This window comes from Hetaerina americana, unplaced genomic scaffold (genome assembly GCF_022747635.1).
Source record: "Hetaerina americana unplaced genomic scaffold, ioHetAmer1.1.p SCAF_3, whole genome shotgun sequence".
Lineage (NCBI taxonomy): Eukaryota > Metazoa > Arthropoda > Insecta > Odonata > Calopterygidae > Hetaerina > Hetaerina americana.
The window spans coordinates 4,616,473-4,635,313 of NW_027286874.1; the positions used below are offsets into that span (position 1 = coordinate 4,616,473).

The 18,841-nt window shown below is 37.6% G+C and overlaps 1 protein-coding gene across 1 annotated transcript in view; it reads left to right on the forward strand.

Moving 5' to 3' along the window:
- Positions 1–18,841, forward strand: part of LOC139691051 (solute carrier family 12 member 5-like) — a 99,558-nt gene that overhangs the window by 39,229 nt on the left and 41,488 nt on the right. Inside the window, exons 5-8 of the mRNA XM_071588780.1 lie at positions 5,335–5,534; positions 9,612–9,773; positions 11,262–11,418; positions 17,542–17,680. Of these exons, the coding sequence (XP_071444881.1) occupies positions 5,335–5,534; positions 9,612–9,773; positions 11,262–11,418; positions 17,542–17,680 (658 nt within the window). The remainder of the gene's footprint in view (positions 1–5,334; positions 5,535–9,611; positions 9,774–11,261; positions 11,419–17,541; positions 17,681–18,841) is intronic.

The following is an 18,841-nucleotide window of genomic DNA, read 5'->3' on the forward strand; positions in this document are numbered from 1 at the left end:
CTAACCCCTGTCTCGCGCTCGAAAGGAACGCCACCTCTCCCGGCGATCCCTTTGAAAGAAAAAGTTTGCCAAAAAAAGGAGAAAAAAGGAAACAAGGAAAAGGGTCATGATGAAGTGTTTCGACAGCCGGGCTCGCAATAAAAACGCCTCATGCCTTGTGAGCTCATCGATTTGGCAAGCGAACTTGCCATTCTTCGTCGTCCCTCGGGATCTCACTCCCTCCCTGGGGTCCCCTGACACCCCTCCTGGCTCCGTCCCCGCCCCCCTTTAGCCCCTCCCACCGCCACGCGGCGCGGCATTTTGCAAGGAGATCATGAGCACCCGCTCGTTTGCATTCACGCCTCCCCACCCCCGCCCTCTCCCCATCCTCCCCAAGGGGAGGTGAGCAAGGTCAGCCGACCACGAAGCTCCCCTGTTACTTTGGAATGGCACCAAAACAAATATGAACAATCATGTTGGTGTACACATTTTTAATAGCCCAGGCAATGAACTTGCGTGCCAGGAGAGTAAGGGAAGAAAAATATACCGACAGCGATTGATTAAGGAAGCATTGTATTCCAGCCCCGGGTTGAAAGAAGGGAGGAGATTGTTGCATCAATCACCCAGCGCAGGAGAAAGAAAGAATGAATTCATACATCTCTCAGTTATACATTATCACAGGAATTCATAATGCTAATAATCCCGGCTTAACCATTATTTCTTACCGCAAGACCTCACTGCACGTATTTGCACTCATGTTGGCCACCACCTTTAACTTCTTTTGCAGTCCCCGCCATCATACATAAAAGAAACCAATTAAATTTCTCTTCCCAAGGATACAGGCATAAATGTAAATGTTTGGATTTGACATCACTTACTCATCAATACCCATTGAAGAGAGCCCCTCCCGCCTCCGACATTTACCTTTCCAAACGCCCCACCCCACAACTCACTGGCTCGAAGCTCACCAACTTCATTCCTCATTAATCCAATATTAGCCACTACCTTCAAATAAAATGTTGCTGCATTGGAAGATAAACTCAGGCCTTTAAATGCCAATCTATACCTTGGCCTACCCAAACACAATTTTCTCTCCAATCACCCCCTGAAATCCGTGCGTTGGCCAATCCGCGTACATAAATTCTTTTACATTATTTGGAATCTATAAATACTTTCCCCTCCACTACCTCCTTCTCTGAAATCACTTCCCTAGATGTCCCAATGTTCTTCCTCGATAACATATTCCATGCCTTAATCCAATCAACAAACAATAATGTCTTCACTTTAATAGTTGTCGTCCTCTGCATACTGGACAGTCTAACTCCCATTTTCTTTTTATCCGTGATCACCGAAGATGTAATAATCCCAAGTCCCTTAACATGCTACTTTCTAGACTTTTTATCTCTCTACTCCGACATGACCAACCAAGTTTTCCCTGCACAGAAAAATTCTCCAACACACATAAACACCCGAAACCTCTTGCAATTGCAAACACAACAGTCTTTATGTTTGTGTGGCCCGCTTCCCTGGTGTTCATTCACTCAGATCTAACCTAAAAGTTTTTTTTTCCAATGCCTTCCGAAGACAAAAGCGCCACCAAAATACCATCCGAATTGCTCTCTGTAGTACTTGAACGTCCCCTAACTCTTTCCGTGATAGTATTCTTAAGACCATTTGGGCCTCTTTTTAAATCCCCACCAATTCTCAGAATCCTTCTCGAATCCGTGTCCCCGCGCCAGATACAGAACTTGCTCCTTACTCTTCACACATCCCCTTTCCCGACTATACCACATCACCACTCTTCCCCTACCCTGCCTAAAACTTTGTTTGCTTTCCTTTGCGTCCATTTTTCCTGACGGCCACATTCCGAAAGCCTCTAAATCTTGTACTACACTTACCTCCAGGTTTTCAATCTACGGCTTATCCCCCTCACTGGTTTTACGATCTACAAAACTCTGCTCCACATTAAAGTTTTCAATAGGAGATACCTGTCATCAACTGCTACTTCTTTATAAACGTTTCTTAAACTGGCACAATTCTTCTTTTTAATGTCCCTGATGTTCTGCTCACCATCTTCCAAAACACCTCACAAATGAGTGAATTGTTCAACATATTCTAGTTTATCTTCTCCAACTTTAATGTTTGTCTTAACCTTCCAATTTCTTGATAATCTCAAAATCTTCGTTTTCTTATCACAAATTTTCACCGCATACCTATCTCACTTATTCTGTAATGTGAAAGTCTCAATTTTGGTTGACTGGCTAGCTGATCGTTGATCATTCCAAATTTAGCAATTTGAAGGATTTCCGACAGTGAATTGAAAGGACCGGTAACCACGGCCGTATGAATATTATGGGAAGAATCAACCCAGCACAAACCAGCTTCCACGACCCTCTCCATGCCTTCTTTGCAATTCCCTTCGTATATAGTAACGAACAGGTGATAATGGATATCCCTGTCTCCCCCCATTTCCTCCCCCATCTAGCCCTGTCCACACCGAATTCACTATCTGCACCTCACTGGTCTATTACCTCTACCATGTAACTTCTCTGTACCTTCTTTTTACCTTGTCAGATCCCCTTCTACTTCGATTAATATGTTGCCCTTTTAGGTAAACCACTCATTTGGAAAAAAAGAGTATAAATAGATTTTCCTTGTTTAGGTCCTGACACTTCCTTACTCTTGCTTTGCAACGAGCACGTTTCGCCCAGTCTACGTAAACTCTACATATCATCGAACGGTGTTTTCCACCATACTTCTTTCACCTTATTAGTATCTGTCCTCAGTTTATTGTTTAGCTCTTTATACTTTCTTATACCTAATTCCGTATTCTCGTTCTTCCATTTCTTTCTTTCCTGTATTCATCTTCGTAATCATATTTTCTCTAATCCTCAACTCCTCCTCAACCTCTTTTTATCACGACCATGGTTCCGTTGCAAGACAAAGTCATCGCCTGATGATGTTGACTTGCAACGTGACTATGGTCGTAAAAGATAAAAAGCCCAGTGGAAATTGCAATGTTAGTCTTTATTCACTTCCTACCAAGGACTTCCCCCAAGTAACGCCTGAGACATTGTATTTTTATTTACACTCCCAACTGTTTAGTTCGCCATTTTTCTTATCCCTTATTTAAGATACTCTTCCCGTCCTCTTATCCTCCTCCAGAATTTTATTAACTGCCTTCTGGTACTCCTTTCAGAACGCCCGAGTTACGTTCGTTTGTGAGAACACTTTCCCTTCATCACTATCTTAAATTTGACATTACTCTTCAGGGGCCCTGATTTTTGACCCGAATCCACCAACACTTCCGGGAAATTGCAGTGAGTTGATCAATCTATTCCATAAAGGTTTGTACTTCGTTGAAAAGCGAAAAGCCAGTTATAGCATCGGATTGTTCTCCCTGATGATACTGATCTATTGGGCCGCTGCAGTTACGGAACAAAAACTCTGTAGTATCAAAATCGAACGAACATATTTTAGACTAATTTTCTTAGCATCTATTGTTTCCTCGTGTCATCTCGATAAATTCCCCAGCCCCTCATTGTTTCCCCTAGGCTATCTTTAGTATCTACCTGTATTTAAACGTTCCTGTGAATTATGGCCCTTTGGAACCAAAATACTCTGAATACCACGCTTCAATTTAAAGAAGTTTGGGCGGGCATGCTGTAGAACTAGATGATTAGTAAACACACATTGGGTCACCATGAAATTTCACTTGAAAGCCTGGGCTAGAAAAGGGATATTATCGAACTGAAACCAGGCCGCAAGGCAATGGTGCGCAAATAGCTGCAAGGAAAGGCATAAGTAATTGCTTTCGCAGTCCTCCAGCGCTATCTCCTCATTTTTCTATAAAAGGAGTACATATGAATTTTAATCAATTTAACGACTTATCTTTTAAATCCTTTAAATTTTCTTCTCTACTGATTTCTCTGTAATACAGATTCAAGTCTCATGATTGCATCCTATTTTTGCGTGCCTTACTCTTCCAAATGTTTAATTGTAAGATAAATTGAAGTAATTTCGATGTTGTGGTCAACCGGATTCGAATATCAAAGGATTATTTTATCCGCAGGAGTTATTTGGTCCTCGAAATTAAAAGTGCTATCGTCTTTGTGTGGGCTTGGAAAATAAATTACAATATTCTTTCCATTACAATAAATTTAAGCTTTTATTAACAGGTGGAATATGTTAATTGGGTCAACTCACCATGGAAAATAGGAGTAATGTCTCAATTACACTATATTAATCATTATTACATTGCTTCAATAATTACTATAATCTTAATACTTGATTTAATATTTCAGACGACGTCGATTTGATAGTACGAGATTGTCATGTAAATCTCCGAAAAAGAACTCCAAAAGAGAACGCGTGTTTTGATAATAAAGCTGATAAGTGTGTACTTGTTCCAAAATACTTTTACAACTTGAATATGGGTCATTTAACACCCTACGCAGGACCTAATTCCTGATTTAAACTTGGCTCAGAAAAAAGGTTTGTGAAAAATCCTCATGAAAGAACAGAAAGTGTCACACTATTAATGGAAAACCGGCACTTCAAGCCACTGGAAATACGAAGATTACTTGTAAGACTTTTAGATCCGGTTTTATGTCTGGTGAAATCAAGTTGTTAGTTAAGGTTAGTTAACTTGACATGGAGACTACTAAGAAATCCGATTTCATAAAGAAATTATGTTGCTCAGTAGTGAATGAGAGCATAGTAACCGTAGCAGCATTGTCTGTTAGTTATTGAGATATAGTATAATGGTCGATTTGGAACTCAACTAGCGGTCATAAAACTGAGTTTTGGCCTTAACTGGAGGTTAATCCTTAGTTTAATGAGACAGCATAAAACCTGACCTTTAACCCCTACTCGACAACAAAAGTATGTATTTATCACTAACACTGAGTGAGTAACCCTCGGTATTCTAAGCATAGCTGAGCTATAAAGCATAGCACGTAGCACTGAATTTCATTGGTTGGAAAAAACACAACCAGAAGTTAATGAAAATAGACTGCATAGCAAAATGGTATGAGAAATCATATTTCCCACGCGAAATGCATGACCGCCACCGGATAACGCAGCGACTGGTCCAACTTCCTGATAATAAAATGATACCGAATACCAATAAGAATCAATAACACTAAGCGTTAGTATCTAACACCCGCTGCCACACTCGTGGGTGGCGGGTAAGATTTCAAGTAGAAAATACAGGTAAAAATAAACGCCCATTGTAAAGTAGATTTTTTTTAGATATTTCGCAGTGATTATGCTTAACAGTTTTATGTGCGCCACCAATGATCCTGCCGCCTTCTTATACACACTCTCCTCTTTCCCCAATTCATTCTTGTGCAGCATGTGCGTCCTCGGGAAGCGACTGCTGAAGGACGTCCCCATGGACAACTGCACGAAGGAGGTGGGCTCGCCACTCTACGGGATCTTCTGCACCAACACGTCATCCACCGGCGCGCCCCTCGGCTGCGATCCCTACTTCGAGTCCAACAACGTCAGCATCGTCCGAGGCATCAAAGGACTGGCCAGCGGTGTTTTCCTGGGTGAGGGAATGCGACGCATTGCAGCCCGAACATGCGCCTCGTTCTAGTGCTAAAAATTTTCCATGCTCGACGCACCCTCGGTAACCGAACCGAAATTTATGATTTCATATCGGTTTCACGTCTTGGCGAAATGGTATGCATATTTGCTGCTCGATTTCACTCCTCAGCTGAGTGCGAAACTTTTTTTATTCATTTCATTTCCCTTCTGAAGAGAAAAATTCAAAAGTATGATATGTTATTTATCCTGAAAGGGTTCTTGTTTAATTTAATTTGTCCCCTTTACACGCCGTGCCCTTTATGAGCAATGAAAGTCTAAAAAAGAGGATAAAACCCGTCAACAGACCTTCTTAGAGCCGGTTTAATTGACTGTCCAAAGTTTTTTTTTAATACCCCTCCTCAATATTCTTAAATGCGATGGTTATAAGCTGAGTGAATATAATATCAACTCGCAAGGAAAGCAACTACAGGGTTGACATTTTATTTGTATTTTTTTCGTTTCAGTGTAGAACGTTTTGTCGTAAATTATTAATATTAGGGCATTTAATGGAGTGCTCTTGAGGAATGTTCCTTTTATCCAGCAAAATACTTAATTTTATATATTTGTTTCCGTTATCATCTTAATGTAGTCTGTGATACACACATACCCCTCACCCCATTCCCTTTGGAACTTCTTCAGAGGGATCACTTGCTTGTTGAGAAGGGTGTTATTGCATGACTGGATGAGGCTTTGGTATACTACTAAATAGTACTACTAAATGTACCAAAACCAGGGTCCTGTAACTGCTAGCAGGGAGTTTTGAATGAGGGACAAAGGCTGGTTGGAGCTTGTGCTATGTGTATCTTTCGTTACTCATGAAAACTGTTTAATAAAAAATGTCTTCTGATAAAATCTTTCTATGGAGAAGAAAAAAACAAACACAGAACCCACATGAAGTGAATGGTTTTTGTATCATTTTGATCCAAATGTTTTCTCTCCAGAGTGCTCAGCACTGCCAGCATGGGGAGCTTCATTGTCTCCACAGTTAGCCTCATTGCATTTAGCTCCTGCACCTCAACAAATATTTCACAACAGGGGGTGCCTTTACTTTGTAACATGACTGAAATGGAAAAACACAGCTATCGCTCCAAACAAATTTGCTTAGAATCATTTCATTCCTAAGTTGGTTTCATTATTGAATCTGTAATAGTGTTGCTCTCCAAATTAGCTTCATTGTCATCAGGAATTGAATGAGAAGCCATTAGAATTGATTCATACTTGAGTTTCTGTTCTAGATAACCGCCCTGGTCCAAAGCACCTGCACTTCTGGAGCTTAAATATCATTTGAGGGTCTCATTCAAGGGTTATGTTAGGGCCGGTTCTGAGAAAGGGCAGTGAAGTTGTGAACAGCACTGAATATTCCATACATTTGTTCTTCAAATGCATTCATATATGACTGATTTATACTCTTATATTGTGAACACATACTCTAAAATATATTACAAATTTAACTTCTGAACTCTTTCTGTCATATTTTGTAAGCATTTTTGTCTTAAAACACTTGGCATCCAAACCATGTGCAATTCAACATTTTCTACCTCTTTTTAGTACTTCTATGCATACCTATCTATAACTTTTTTAACTAATCAATTTAATCTTTTTCTAAAATAGCTATTGGCAATCAGTTTAAAAATATTAAATTATTTACCAGTAAATGATTTGTTCAATAGTTGTTCATATATGAAAAATTATGTCATACTTTCATGGGATGAAGCTTGGCAGCTCAATGGGTTGGAAGTGAATATAGATTTTCAGCATTTGAAATGTTGCCATATATTTTTACGGTTTGTCTTTGTGATACACCGTTTAAACTACTTCTAATTATTGTGTTCAAGTAATACCTCAGTCATCTTGTTTCAACACATTTTGATTGTTTATATATCCATACACTTTGGATTTAGCATAGCTTCATGGGAAATTTCACAATTTTTGACCTCTGAAGGCAAAACGTCTTCCAATCCAGGTGTGATTTAGCTGAGTGATAAGCAGCAACTGGATGTATGTGTCTCGTAGTGTGTTGTATTTCCAAAGATCTTAAAGGTATAAGAGTGAACATAATGTGCTTCCTTCATTACCTGATGACAAATAAAATCAAATGAGTGGGACCTTTTAATTCCTTTTCCTAGATAATACCATATGTTACCGGACATTACACAGTTCCTTTAAAATGTTCTTTGGTTTTGTTACTCCATTGTTGGTCAATGTAGTCTTAAAACAAGCATTAAATGGTGACTGGCAGGCTATTATAACTACTTTGTTGAGTTTGTCCTATATTGTGTAAGAGACAGGTATAATGAATCTGAATGAATGTGTAAAATGTGTACACATTCCATTTGGAGAGAAGAATTTTTTTGAACAGCAGAGAATACTTAATATTCACCCTTTTATGTATGATTTGAAGTGTAAACACTGATTTTTCAAGTCTAAAAGTGTTTAGAAAAAATAATAGATTAATAATTGATTACTGAATCTATGAAGACTTCAAAGCCATTTCTACTTGGTACTAGTTGAAAATTATAAAATTACTGCATTCATAAGAAAACAGTCAGGAAAAAGTAATTGTCACTGGTCCTTTCTTTCACATCCTCAGATTCTTTTAAACTGAAATTAAATAAGAAATATTACAAAATTATGGTAATCACAACTGAAATTTGATCATTTGTAGGTTATTAGATAAAATTATCTTTTATTCAGGAGACTCAAAGAAGAAAACCTGTATGACCATTACTCAAAGCAAATGGTAATCATGTTTAAGGGTAGAATTAAGTTATTTGCCTTTTGGAATGAATTTCAGGAACTCATGCATAGAAAAAAGAATAAAAATCGATATAAAACTGTATTTCCTTAATTAAGGTATAACTGAATTTAGATAAATAAATCACCACAAGCATTAAATTTGGAAATTTTGACCCATGTAAGTACCAATTATAAATGTCTTTGAAGTCTTCACATACATTTCTTGGTAGAGTACAATTTAAAACCAGAAAAGGATAATTATCGGAGAATAAATATTGGATTAATTTTCCAATTCTAAAAGTGCTTCATCAACTTATGCCATAGGTAGGGATTGGCATATTTTATATTCTAAATTGTATACTCCCATATTTAATCAAAATATTGTAAATACTGCCAATTGATTGGAGTGAAAAATAGGAAATGATGATGGTTATCAGGTTGGCTGATGGTACGAGGGTCATCCGGAAAGTAGTACCCGTTCGTGCCGCATGAAGTGCTGACGACGCGAGTAGCCGCTGGACGAGGTCAGATAGCTTCAGTGGCTTGTCTGCCTTCTCTGAACCAAGTTGCGTGACGCTAGCATTGCCTGTGTTGTTTCTGTGATTGTTTACAATGTTTAAAAAAATTGAGAACGCCGCCAGTTGTGAAGTGAGGGCAGTGATTAAATTCCTCAATGCAAGAAACGTTCGCCCATGTGATATTCATCGCCAATTAAAGGAGGTGTATGGAGACAATGTAATGGACGAGTCGTCTGTTCGGCGGTGGTGTCGCAACTTCAACATGGGGAGGGGGAACACACACGACGATGAGCGTTCGGAGAGACCGTCTGTCATTACAGACCAACTGGTGAGCTCAGTTGGCGAATTCGTGAGGAACGATCGGCGCGTCACAATTGATGACATCTGTGAGCATTTTCCCAATGTTTCTCGAACAATTGTTCATGAAATTGTTAAACACCATCTGCATTATGCAAAAATTTGTGCAAGATGGGTCCCTCGCGTATCTCAATGAGCTGGCGGCGAAGGACTATGCAGCAGGAATACAGAAACTTGTCACACGTTATGACAAATGCCTTAATTTGCTTGGAGATTATGTTGAGAAGTAGTTTAAAGTATCCTCTTTCAAATAAAATTTTTTATGTTTGTTAATATTTACTTTTGTGTCTTTATTTCACGAACGGGTACTACTTTCCGGATGACCCTCGTAATTGCCTCTGTCTCATGAAATACTGTGCTTCCAATGCACAAGTGTCAAAGAGGCACACTTCCTTAACACCATTTGCATTCTCTCTTGTTCCTCACCAGACAATATTGCTGACAGCATGCTGGAGGATGGGCAGTACATTGCGAGATCCAAAGACCCTGAGGAGATAGAGAGGCTTGAGCGTCCCCCGTACAACCAAGTCTATGCTGATATCACCACCTCCTTCACCATACTCATTGGAATCTTCTTTCCATCTGTCACAGGTTTGAATATACTCTATATTTATGGGTTCAGAGTAGCCATAAATATATACTCTTATATCAAAGATATAATAGTAGTCATTAAATCAATCATGTCTCGCATGACATGATGGAGCATCAATGCATAAATAAATATAATTTTGTAATATCAAATTATTAATGTAATATATGGCACTTGGGTGTCTTCATCAATATCATAATCATATGACCCTATAAAAAGGTACAGTGTGTATGAAGTAAAATGTGGCACTTCTTTTGGATCAAAAAGGTAGACATTTTGAATCCAGAATAATGAATGAAGAGAAGGCCTGGTCAAACGGTATACCGATTCCCAAATGGAAAAACTTCTGATTGGGTGCACATTGCAGCTTCACAGCTGTTTGAGAATAAGGGGACCTACCCAGGTTATTCAGAGCTTTTGGAAATCATCAGGCATAAGAAGAAGATAACACAGCTCATTAATATAGATTTCAAATCCCACCCTACCATCCTATTCGTCTCCATATGAGAAGGCAAAAAAACAATGTAAACAACACTTAAAATTTAATGTAAATTAAATGTAAAGTAAACACTTAATCCCCCCCCCCAACACTTCCTTTGCTTCCTCTGGGCTTTCCTCCCCAGTGATGAGTTTTCTAGAGAGAAAAGGAGGAGGGAGAAGTGGAGCTAGGATATCCAACTTAGAAAGGAAAAAAAATGAAGATATTAGACAAGTAATGTACATGAAATGATCAGTTGTGAAAAGAATCCGGAAACAATCTAATCTCTCCAATATTAGGGTAGTTTTCTAAGAGTAGATGAGGAAATACAGCCAAGAACTTTCTTAAAATTACCACCACCAGGAAGGAAGTAATATGGAAAGCCTAGGAAAGCATGGATAGCAGAAATAACCTTGATAATGAGAGATCGAGGCTTGAAAGAGGAAGTTTGCAATGACTGGCAAGACTGGAGGATGGGAATACAAGGTAATCAATGAAAATTGGAAAGACACTTAAAGAGTATGAGTAAGTTTCTTATAATATAATGTAAATTGATTATTTCAGAAGGAAATGGTTACTGCCACATTTCACTCATCAATGCTATCTGGCATTCATTGTTCTGATGCATGAAATAAATATCCCCTCTTGCTTTTTCTCCAGTTCATATAAAATGAATTATTCTTCATTTCTGTTTAGGAAAAAGATAATAATAGAAATGCAAAATGAATGGGTAAGAGTCTTTTATCATGGATGCATTGAAAACTAAACAGGTCACTAGCTCTTTACGAGGAAATAGACACTGAACATAAGTGTTGAGTCGTTCATTTTTTAAGTTTTAGAGGTTCATTAGATCATCAAGTGCTTGATTGACCGGAACACAGGGGCTCCCTTAAGAACTATTTATCTGGATTTTAAAGAGAGGGTTTTCCACCTTGTTTACTTCAGTTATCATCATCGAAATTGTGTCCTCTCTTCCCATGTGTAACACTTGATTTTTCTCACCCACCCACAGGAATAATGGCTGGCTCAAATCGTTCTGGAGACTTGGCAGATGCCCAGCGTTCAATCCCAGTTGGTACAATTTGTGCCATCCTCACCACATCTACGGTTTACCTGTCATCGGTGCTCCTGTTTGCTGGAACAGTGGACAACCTGCTCCTCCGGGACAAGTGAGACACGGTTGCCATTGGGCAGCAGCTTTAGTTTAATCCCATTCCTGGGAGGGGGAGGGAAAGGAGGAGGGAGAAGAAAACTCCCTCACCCCCATCCTCTCTCTCTCTTGAAACCCTCTTCTTCCCCTCCAGCCGAGGGCATGGTTTATCTAAGGGTTGTTGTCTGAAAGGTGGAGGTGAAGGGGGGGTGGTGGTGGGAATGTCATTTTGGGAAAGGAGCAAAGCACTCTAAATCGCATTGTCTGTTGTTGTTCTCTTGTAAGGGGTGCCTGGGCCTTTTATGCTTTGTTTGATGGGCTGATGGTGTCCTTACATGTGTGGGCCTTTATATGTGTTACCTGTGGCATGGCAATCAGGCATTGATTAGGTACTCAACATTGGCTCTCACGTGAAATCATATCTATGTGCATGCATGTGAGTATGGATGCCCAGGATTGGTCCACCAATAGCCATTTTCTTTGATGCTTCACTTTTCATTAAATTATTGGTCACAATGTCCCTATAAATTTTTAAAGCAGAATTTGTTCAGAAGTCATTCATGCGTATTTTTGGGATATTCTAAGTCAAGCATTGAAGGCTACTTTATTTTGATGCACATTAATGTACCCTTTGAGCAATTACTGACTGGGCATCCATTCACATATGCTGAGTGTGTGTGCTTCATTGATGTCTGTGTTCATGTCTCTGGTTCTTGACCAATCTATCTTGAATGTTGTCGCAGACTTTCAGAAAGTCAAATGGGTGACAGCTGTCTCAAAATGCTGTGCATGCTTATGCCCCAGAAATATATTGAGATATCGACCCATGGATATTACAAGTTTTGTCTTTAATATAAATCACTTTTTTTTTGTCCTCGTTTAGGGTACATTTGTCATACCTTGATTCTAAAGCCTTATCTCCACCTACCCTTGCTTGGCAGAACAATGAAAATGAGAAATTTAAGTCATCATTGGCATGGTTGATTACTGGGCATAGTATGAGCATGTCAATACTTCATGAAGTTGACATCTGTTGGTATTTTCTCTCAGAGAAAGAACAAGAACTCAGCTACAGTTCCATGGTAGGGTGACTCAGTTTCTAGATGCAACCATTTAATACTGCACCAGCCTTAAAATAAAGTAAAAAACTCTCTCAAACAGCAAAATCCACCGGGTAAAGTAACCTCTGATCCTGGAACCAATTGTTTTCTGGGAATGGCTGAACCAATGAGCGCCATTCTGCTTCCTCTTTTCGACTATTACAATGATGAGGTTTACATAAATATTCTATTGTTTTAGGCTTCGCTTTGTGGAAGTATTTAATATCCATACTAAAAAGAAAGACTCGTACTTTTCCACAGAAATCTGTGGAAAAGTATGAGTCTTTCTTTTTAGTATGGTTACATAAATATTCACCATTCTCAGCTAATTGGAGGAAAATCATCATTATAGCTCATGTAACTTTATAACATTCTTTTCCTCTTTTTAAGTAGAAAATATATTTTTAATGCAAATGATGTCATGAAGCGTTGCTTTTCATGCTGAAGTGTGTGTGGTAATAAGGCATATATTTATTTCAGTGGCATTGCAAAAGCCTGAATTTAACACACCACTATTCTATGTAATCAGTTTCAAAGGATAAAAAATCAGTGGCTTTGCTGATTACTTTTTCAGACCAATATTACGTGAATCCAGCTTCAAAGTGGGAGTAGCACACACAAAAAGTAGAAGCTCATGATGATAAAATTGGTGATTGATGTACCGATCAGTGATTGGTGTACCAATGCATTAATTATTATGAGTTATAGCAAATAATGTAATTACTAAATACATTATCATATGCTATCATCTTAAATCATAGATCAGCACTGCTGTAAAATGACAGCACATAAAAATTTCATTAGTATTGTCATCCCTTCAATCTTATAGGAATGTGTCTTTTACCCAATATTTATTTGCTCATTTACTTTGTTTGGAGTTAGAATGTCATGAAAAGTAATTCCTTTTTTCTATAATCTTATTTTCCCATAACTCTGCTAGACTTAAAGAAAATACAATTTTACAGCCCTATTTTCATTCATTTTCCAACCGTTTATTGATCAGGCTGACTTTGCATAACACAATACTTCATTGGCCAACTCTTAATGTTTTCTCCTTGCAATGGTATTCCATTTATAGGAATTCCTCTTTCTACCAGGATGTGACACAAATATTGACCCTTTTACAAATAAGTTTCATGGTCCTATATTTTCCTCAAGTATATGCATGAATTTCCTTTGTATCATTCAAATGGCCTCTTGCATATTGGCACATAAGAGCATCTCTCTGCTTCTTTTTTCTATGCCCATGCCCTTGAAAAGTGTATTGGGTGGATCTTGAGGGACACAGGGAATTAGATGGTATGCAGTATTTAACCAAGGGTGAGATGTTACACTGATAAGGATTTTTAGAGAGAGTAGTGTAAATCCTTCTGCACTTATATTTTTTTGTTTCACTCACCTTGACAAGATGAGGCACCCATTCATTCATTTACAATACTTCCAAACGTCTTAAGAAATACTAAAATATCCTAAATGTAAATAGTCAACTAATTATATTTTTTGTTTTTTATGGCTGGAAAGGATAGTTAAGAATTACTTGATCAGGATGATGATAGACCTTTTAAATTTATATTTATAATATACTGTCATTGTGGAAGGCAAATATTTAATTACAATTTGTAAGATATATATTTATCTTTTTAATGTTTTGATCCATGGCATGTTTTTACTTTAAATGATGCTATTTTCTCCCTCTCTCTAAAAATTAGGGACTCTCGTCCACAGTACTCATTGATTACAAATGTATTTCATTGATTCATTACAAAGGGGATGGAATATTTTTAGGGTGTTATATTTAATGTGTTTAAAATCTGTGATAAAATCAAGGAAATTGTCAAAGATGTACTCATTAATGTGACAGCAACACTCTAGCATTGGTGAAGAGGAAGTCAGCATGGCAAGAGTAGGAGGGAGGGGAGAATGAATAGAAGTCAGAGCTGCCAAAAGACTTGCATCAAACCACAATAAAATTAATGCAAGGGCTAACTACGGTATCTCCCAATAACAGCAAAGTTTGAGGATTGTCTTAAGCCTCGGCATAAATACATATGCCATAATATTTTTTACAGTTCTGCAGTTTTATTGTTTACCTTTGTATCGATAATTGTTGCAGAGGAGCTGTATACAAAAATAATTACATTATATTAGGCTCTGATTTTAGCTCAAGGAGATATATGTTTTCACTCTTGAATTTTAAAGCTTAAAAAAAAATTTCGAGTTGCATATCAATTGTATGCCTCTTACTTTTTGTCTTTTCATTTTAAAATGTTTCCTTTTAAATATCATAAATATCAATATTATATTCAAATAAATAATTAAATTTTTCAAGGATAGTTGGCGAAAAAGCATCGGCTCAGAATTTTTTGTTTAACTAATCAGTAAGCACATACCTTTGTAAAAAAATGAGCATGATGGCAGATGGAGAAGAAATGAGAAGTTAATATGATGGTAGATGAAAAATGTATAAAAAATAGAAAAAATTCCAAAAAGAATTTAAATAGTGTCAAGGGTTATCTAGACTGTAAGGCATGAGTAATTGGTAAAGATAGTGGTCCTGTGAGCTATGCTATATCAAATATTAGTAATGTATGCAACATATGGGACATGTGTAGGAAGTAACCCCTAAAAGGTCAGCCAAAATGGACATCATCATTCCCTAGTTTGTGCAACATTCAAGTTGAAAAATCCATGAAAATCCATTTGTTTAAGAAATATTTATGTAACATGATGTTGGTGTGGGCTTTTCATTGTATATCAGCTTATCTATAGAACATGAGAAGAATGACCAATTAGTTCGATGATATTAGTCCATTTTTATAAATTATTGCAGCCATATTTTTTAAATTTCATACTAGCATTTTAATTATTTCTTTTGGTTTATTTTATACTGCTGTCAGGTAAATGTTCTTAGCTATCAGTTATTCCTATGGTACCCTGGTAGATACACATGGCATCAGCTGAAAATTCCTCACTATATTTTCATCATTATTACTAAGGGACAGATTTCTTTCGTCTTTCCTTCTCAAATAAGGGTACTAAACCCATTTTGTGACTCATCCAAATACTCTTGTAATCTTATTTCATCTCTATCTCCTGAAGTTCTCATTAATTAAAATCATTTACCCCTTTGAGTCGATGATTTCTCAATCACCTCATTGCTTCCAGATACTCAAAAGAAGAGCCTTCAATCCCAACTGTTAAATTTACTATACAGTAAACACCAAACAAACTCCTGCCATAGTTGAAGATTTACAGAATGAAATTCCTGTGACATAGAATGACACACAATGCATGTACAAAAGGTTTTAAGGGATAATTGGATGCCACCGGCATTCTTTGAAGAGCATTCATGTTAATTTACCTAATTAATTAAAATATAGACTATGTAAATGAGCCACTTGAGATAACAAAATGTTTTGGCTAATGATGTATTTAGCTTTATTAAAGAGGGTAAAATGTTTTGCCAAGTTTTCTTTGGGCTTTATTAGGCATGAATAGAAAGATATCATTTGGCCATCTCCTCAAATATATGGCCATTAAAACAATGAAGTCCAATATTCATTACTGGTGAAAAGGTAATCAGATTCTCTTCTGTGCAAGTGTAGGCAGATAGTCCTTGTCTTGATTGAAATTATTTGGTCCTTCATATATATCTGCAGAATTCTTGATCATTCTAGGAAAGTAAAGAAGTTTGGAATTAAGGGTGTGGTAGTGCCAAAATCCAAATGACAAAAACTATGAAACAATCGCAACTCAAAAATTGTTTTAGTTAGAAATCTGTCCTCACATTTTCCATTAACTGTTATTTTTTCATGAATATAAATAGCAACAATCTCCATTACTGTAGCAGTCATTTAGGGATTTTTAAATTATTTCCATAAGAGCTTGTATGCATTTTCTGAATTAATTTTTAAAATTTCAAAATGTATGTGAAATAACAGCAGTAATGAATAAACTTCTCAACAGAGTATACATAGGAAATAGGTTAATTGTGATAGAATGGGGGGAATGTGGGAGGTTTGGGATTTTGAGTGTGTGTGTGGGTCCACACACACACATATATATATGAAATTAGAAATAATGGAAAGGGATAGGAACACATATAGAAGACAAACACAGGAGAGGTGGGGAAGGTGGAATCGAGCTTATCTTTTCGCGCTTGTGATTTGCTCGATGCTTCTATTTCCATGTGAATGAATATTTGTTCGCCATATGGCACATTGTCATGTGTGTGTGTGTACATATATATAAAATATCCCCATTGGGATTGCATTTCTGAAAATGCTGTTGTTAGCAAATCTGCAGGACCAAGTATTTTTACTCGCCATAAGAGATTGAAAATGAGCACGGGACAAGAGAAGAAAATCTGCCACCTCTTCAAGCTTCACCAAAGGGGATAATTTAGATCAAGAACTATGTAATTAATTATGTAATTAGAATGTGAATTTTTATATGATGGTCTCAAAAAATAGATAAACTAATCTGAAATGATGAATTGGCAAAGCTATGGTGTTTGAGAAAATATTCAGGGTTGCTACAAGCCTGGAAATATGAAAAAATAAGTATATTACGCAGAATGGTGTTGTATTAGACCTGAATATTTATTAAATAAACTGGAAATTTTCAGGTTTGAGTGAAATTCAACATAACAAATGTTGATGCAATAAATCCAAAATACTAGTTAGTTGTATAAATTTGCAAATCTAAAACAGCATATAGTCATGTGTGCTGCAGCATAATTCTATGACCTGAATACAGTATAGTTGCCTTGGGTTGTTGGGAGTAATATTCTAATTGGAAAACTGCAGAGATAGATTTTCACTCGTAAAAGTGTCATCCAGAATGATATTTTCATCTGGGGAAATTAATATGTTGGCCTGGTAAATGGTGGGGGAGATTCATGAATCCAGAGCGGTGGCAACCCTGTCGGGATGCATCGATTGGGTGCGCATAATGTTGGGGAGGAATATGGTATGTGAATGTATGAGTGCATGAGTGTTTGCAGTGCGGCTCCTGAATGTGCACCCTCCATCCGTCCCCAGGTTCGGTCAGAGCATTGGGGGGAAGCTTGTGGTGGCAAACATCGCATGGCCAAACCAGTGGGTCATCCTCATTGGCTCCTTCCTATCCACCCTCGGGGCCGGCCTGCAGTCTCTCACTGGTGCTCCCAGACTCCTTCAGGTGGTGGCTTCTTCCTCTTCTTCTTCTTCTTCTTTTTAATAAGATCCCTTCTTCTCCTAAACATCTCCCACCCTCTGGCCCCTTCTAACAAGCCCCCATCCAATAGTGTGAAACACATTTTTCATGAAGAACTTAGATTTTAAGTGATGGTTGGTTTGTTGTTTGAAAGTGGATGGCCTGGGTGTAGAGTTAAAGAACTTTGCAACTCATATTCATCCCATGGACAGAGAGAGACTGGTTTCACTAAGAATTATTGTTTTAAAAAAATATGGTTGCATATATATCTTATTTTCCTCTCTCTGTAGACATATCTGGTGGTTTGTCTGCCCTTGGGATCCTGAGAAGCCAGTCCTGCCTCTTGTCAGGTTTCCCAAGGGCTGAACCACCAGGTTTGATGTAACACCCATGCCCAAAGCAAGATTCAAACCCATGACCTTTTGGTTATCAGGCAAGTGCTTCACCCACCTGACTATAAATATATACATACGTATAATTTAAATTTCCTTCAATGTAGTCTAATTGCAATTTTAGATTGCCTATCTGGCCACTAGGCATTTCTACATTCCATGAAAGAGCTGTATCAACTGACATGCATTGAAGAAAAAGGTTCTGAGAAGCATGTAAGACTCTTGTTCCAAGGGATAACTGCTGGCCAATGTCACCACATTGTACAGCATCGCTTACTGTTGATCATAATGGCATTTACTCCAGCTGCAGATGCAACTTATCCATGTGACATCAACACTGAGGTGTTCTCATTGAGTTAATTTTACTGCAGAGTGGTATGACAATTTTTGCCCCATTGGCTGGCATGGTTAAAGAGTTAGCAGATGTGTATTGTTAACTATTATCAATTTGTTAGATAATTAGTGTGTTCATCCAATGAGTTTAATATAAAACAATATCAATCAGATCGATGCCATCTGAAATCAATTCATTGAAAAATGATGATGAAATTTAGTGTTGAGGATTATCTCAAGCTCACCCGTTACGAAAAATTTTATTTATTGACAAATGTGTTCATTAGCAATACTTCTCGTTTTGCATAGTAGTTCCTAGATTGATTATTGTCATTGAATGATGCATGTTAAGAAGTAGATAACAATTATATTGTGTTCCCATGACATATTTCTACCTGTAGGCAAACCCTTCAGGCAGCAA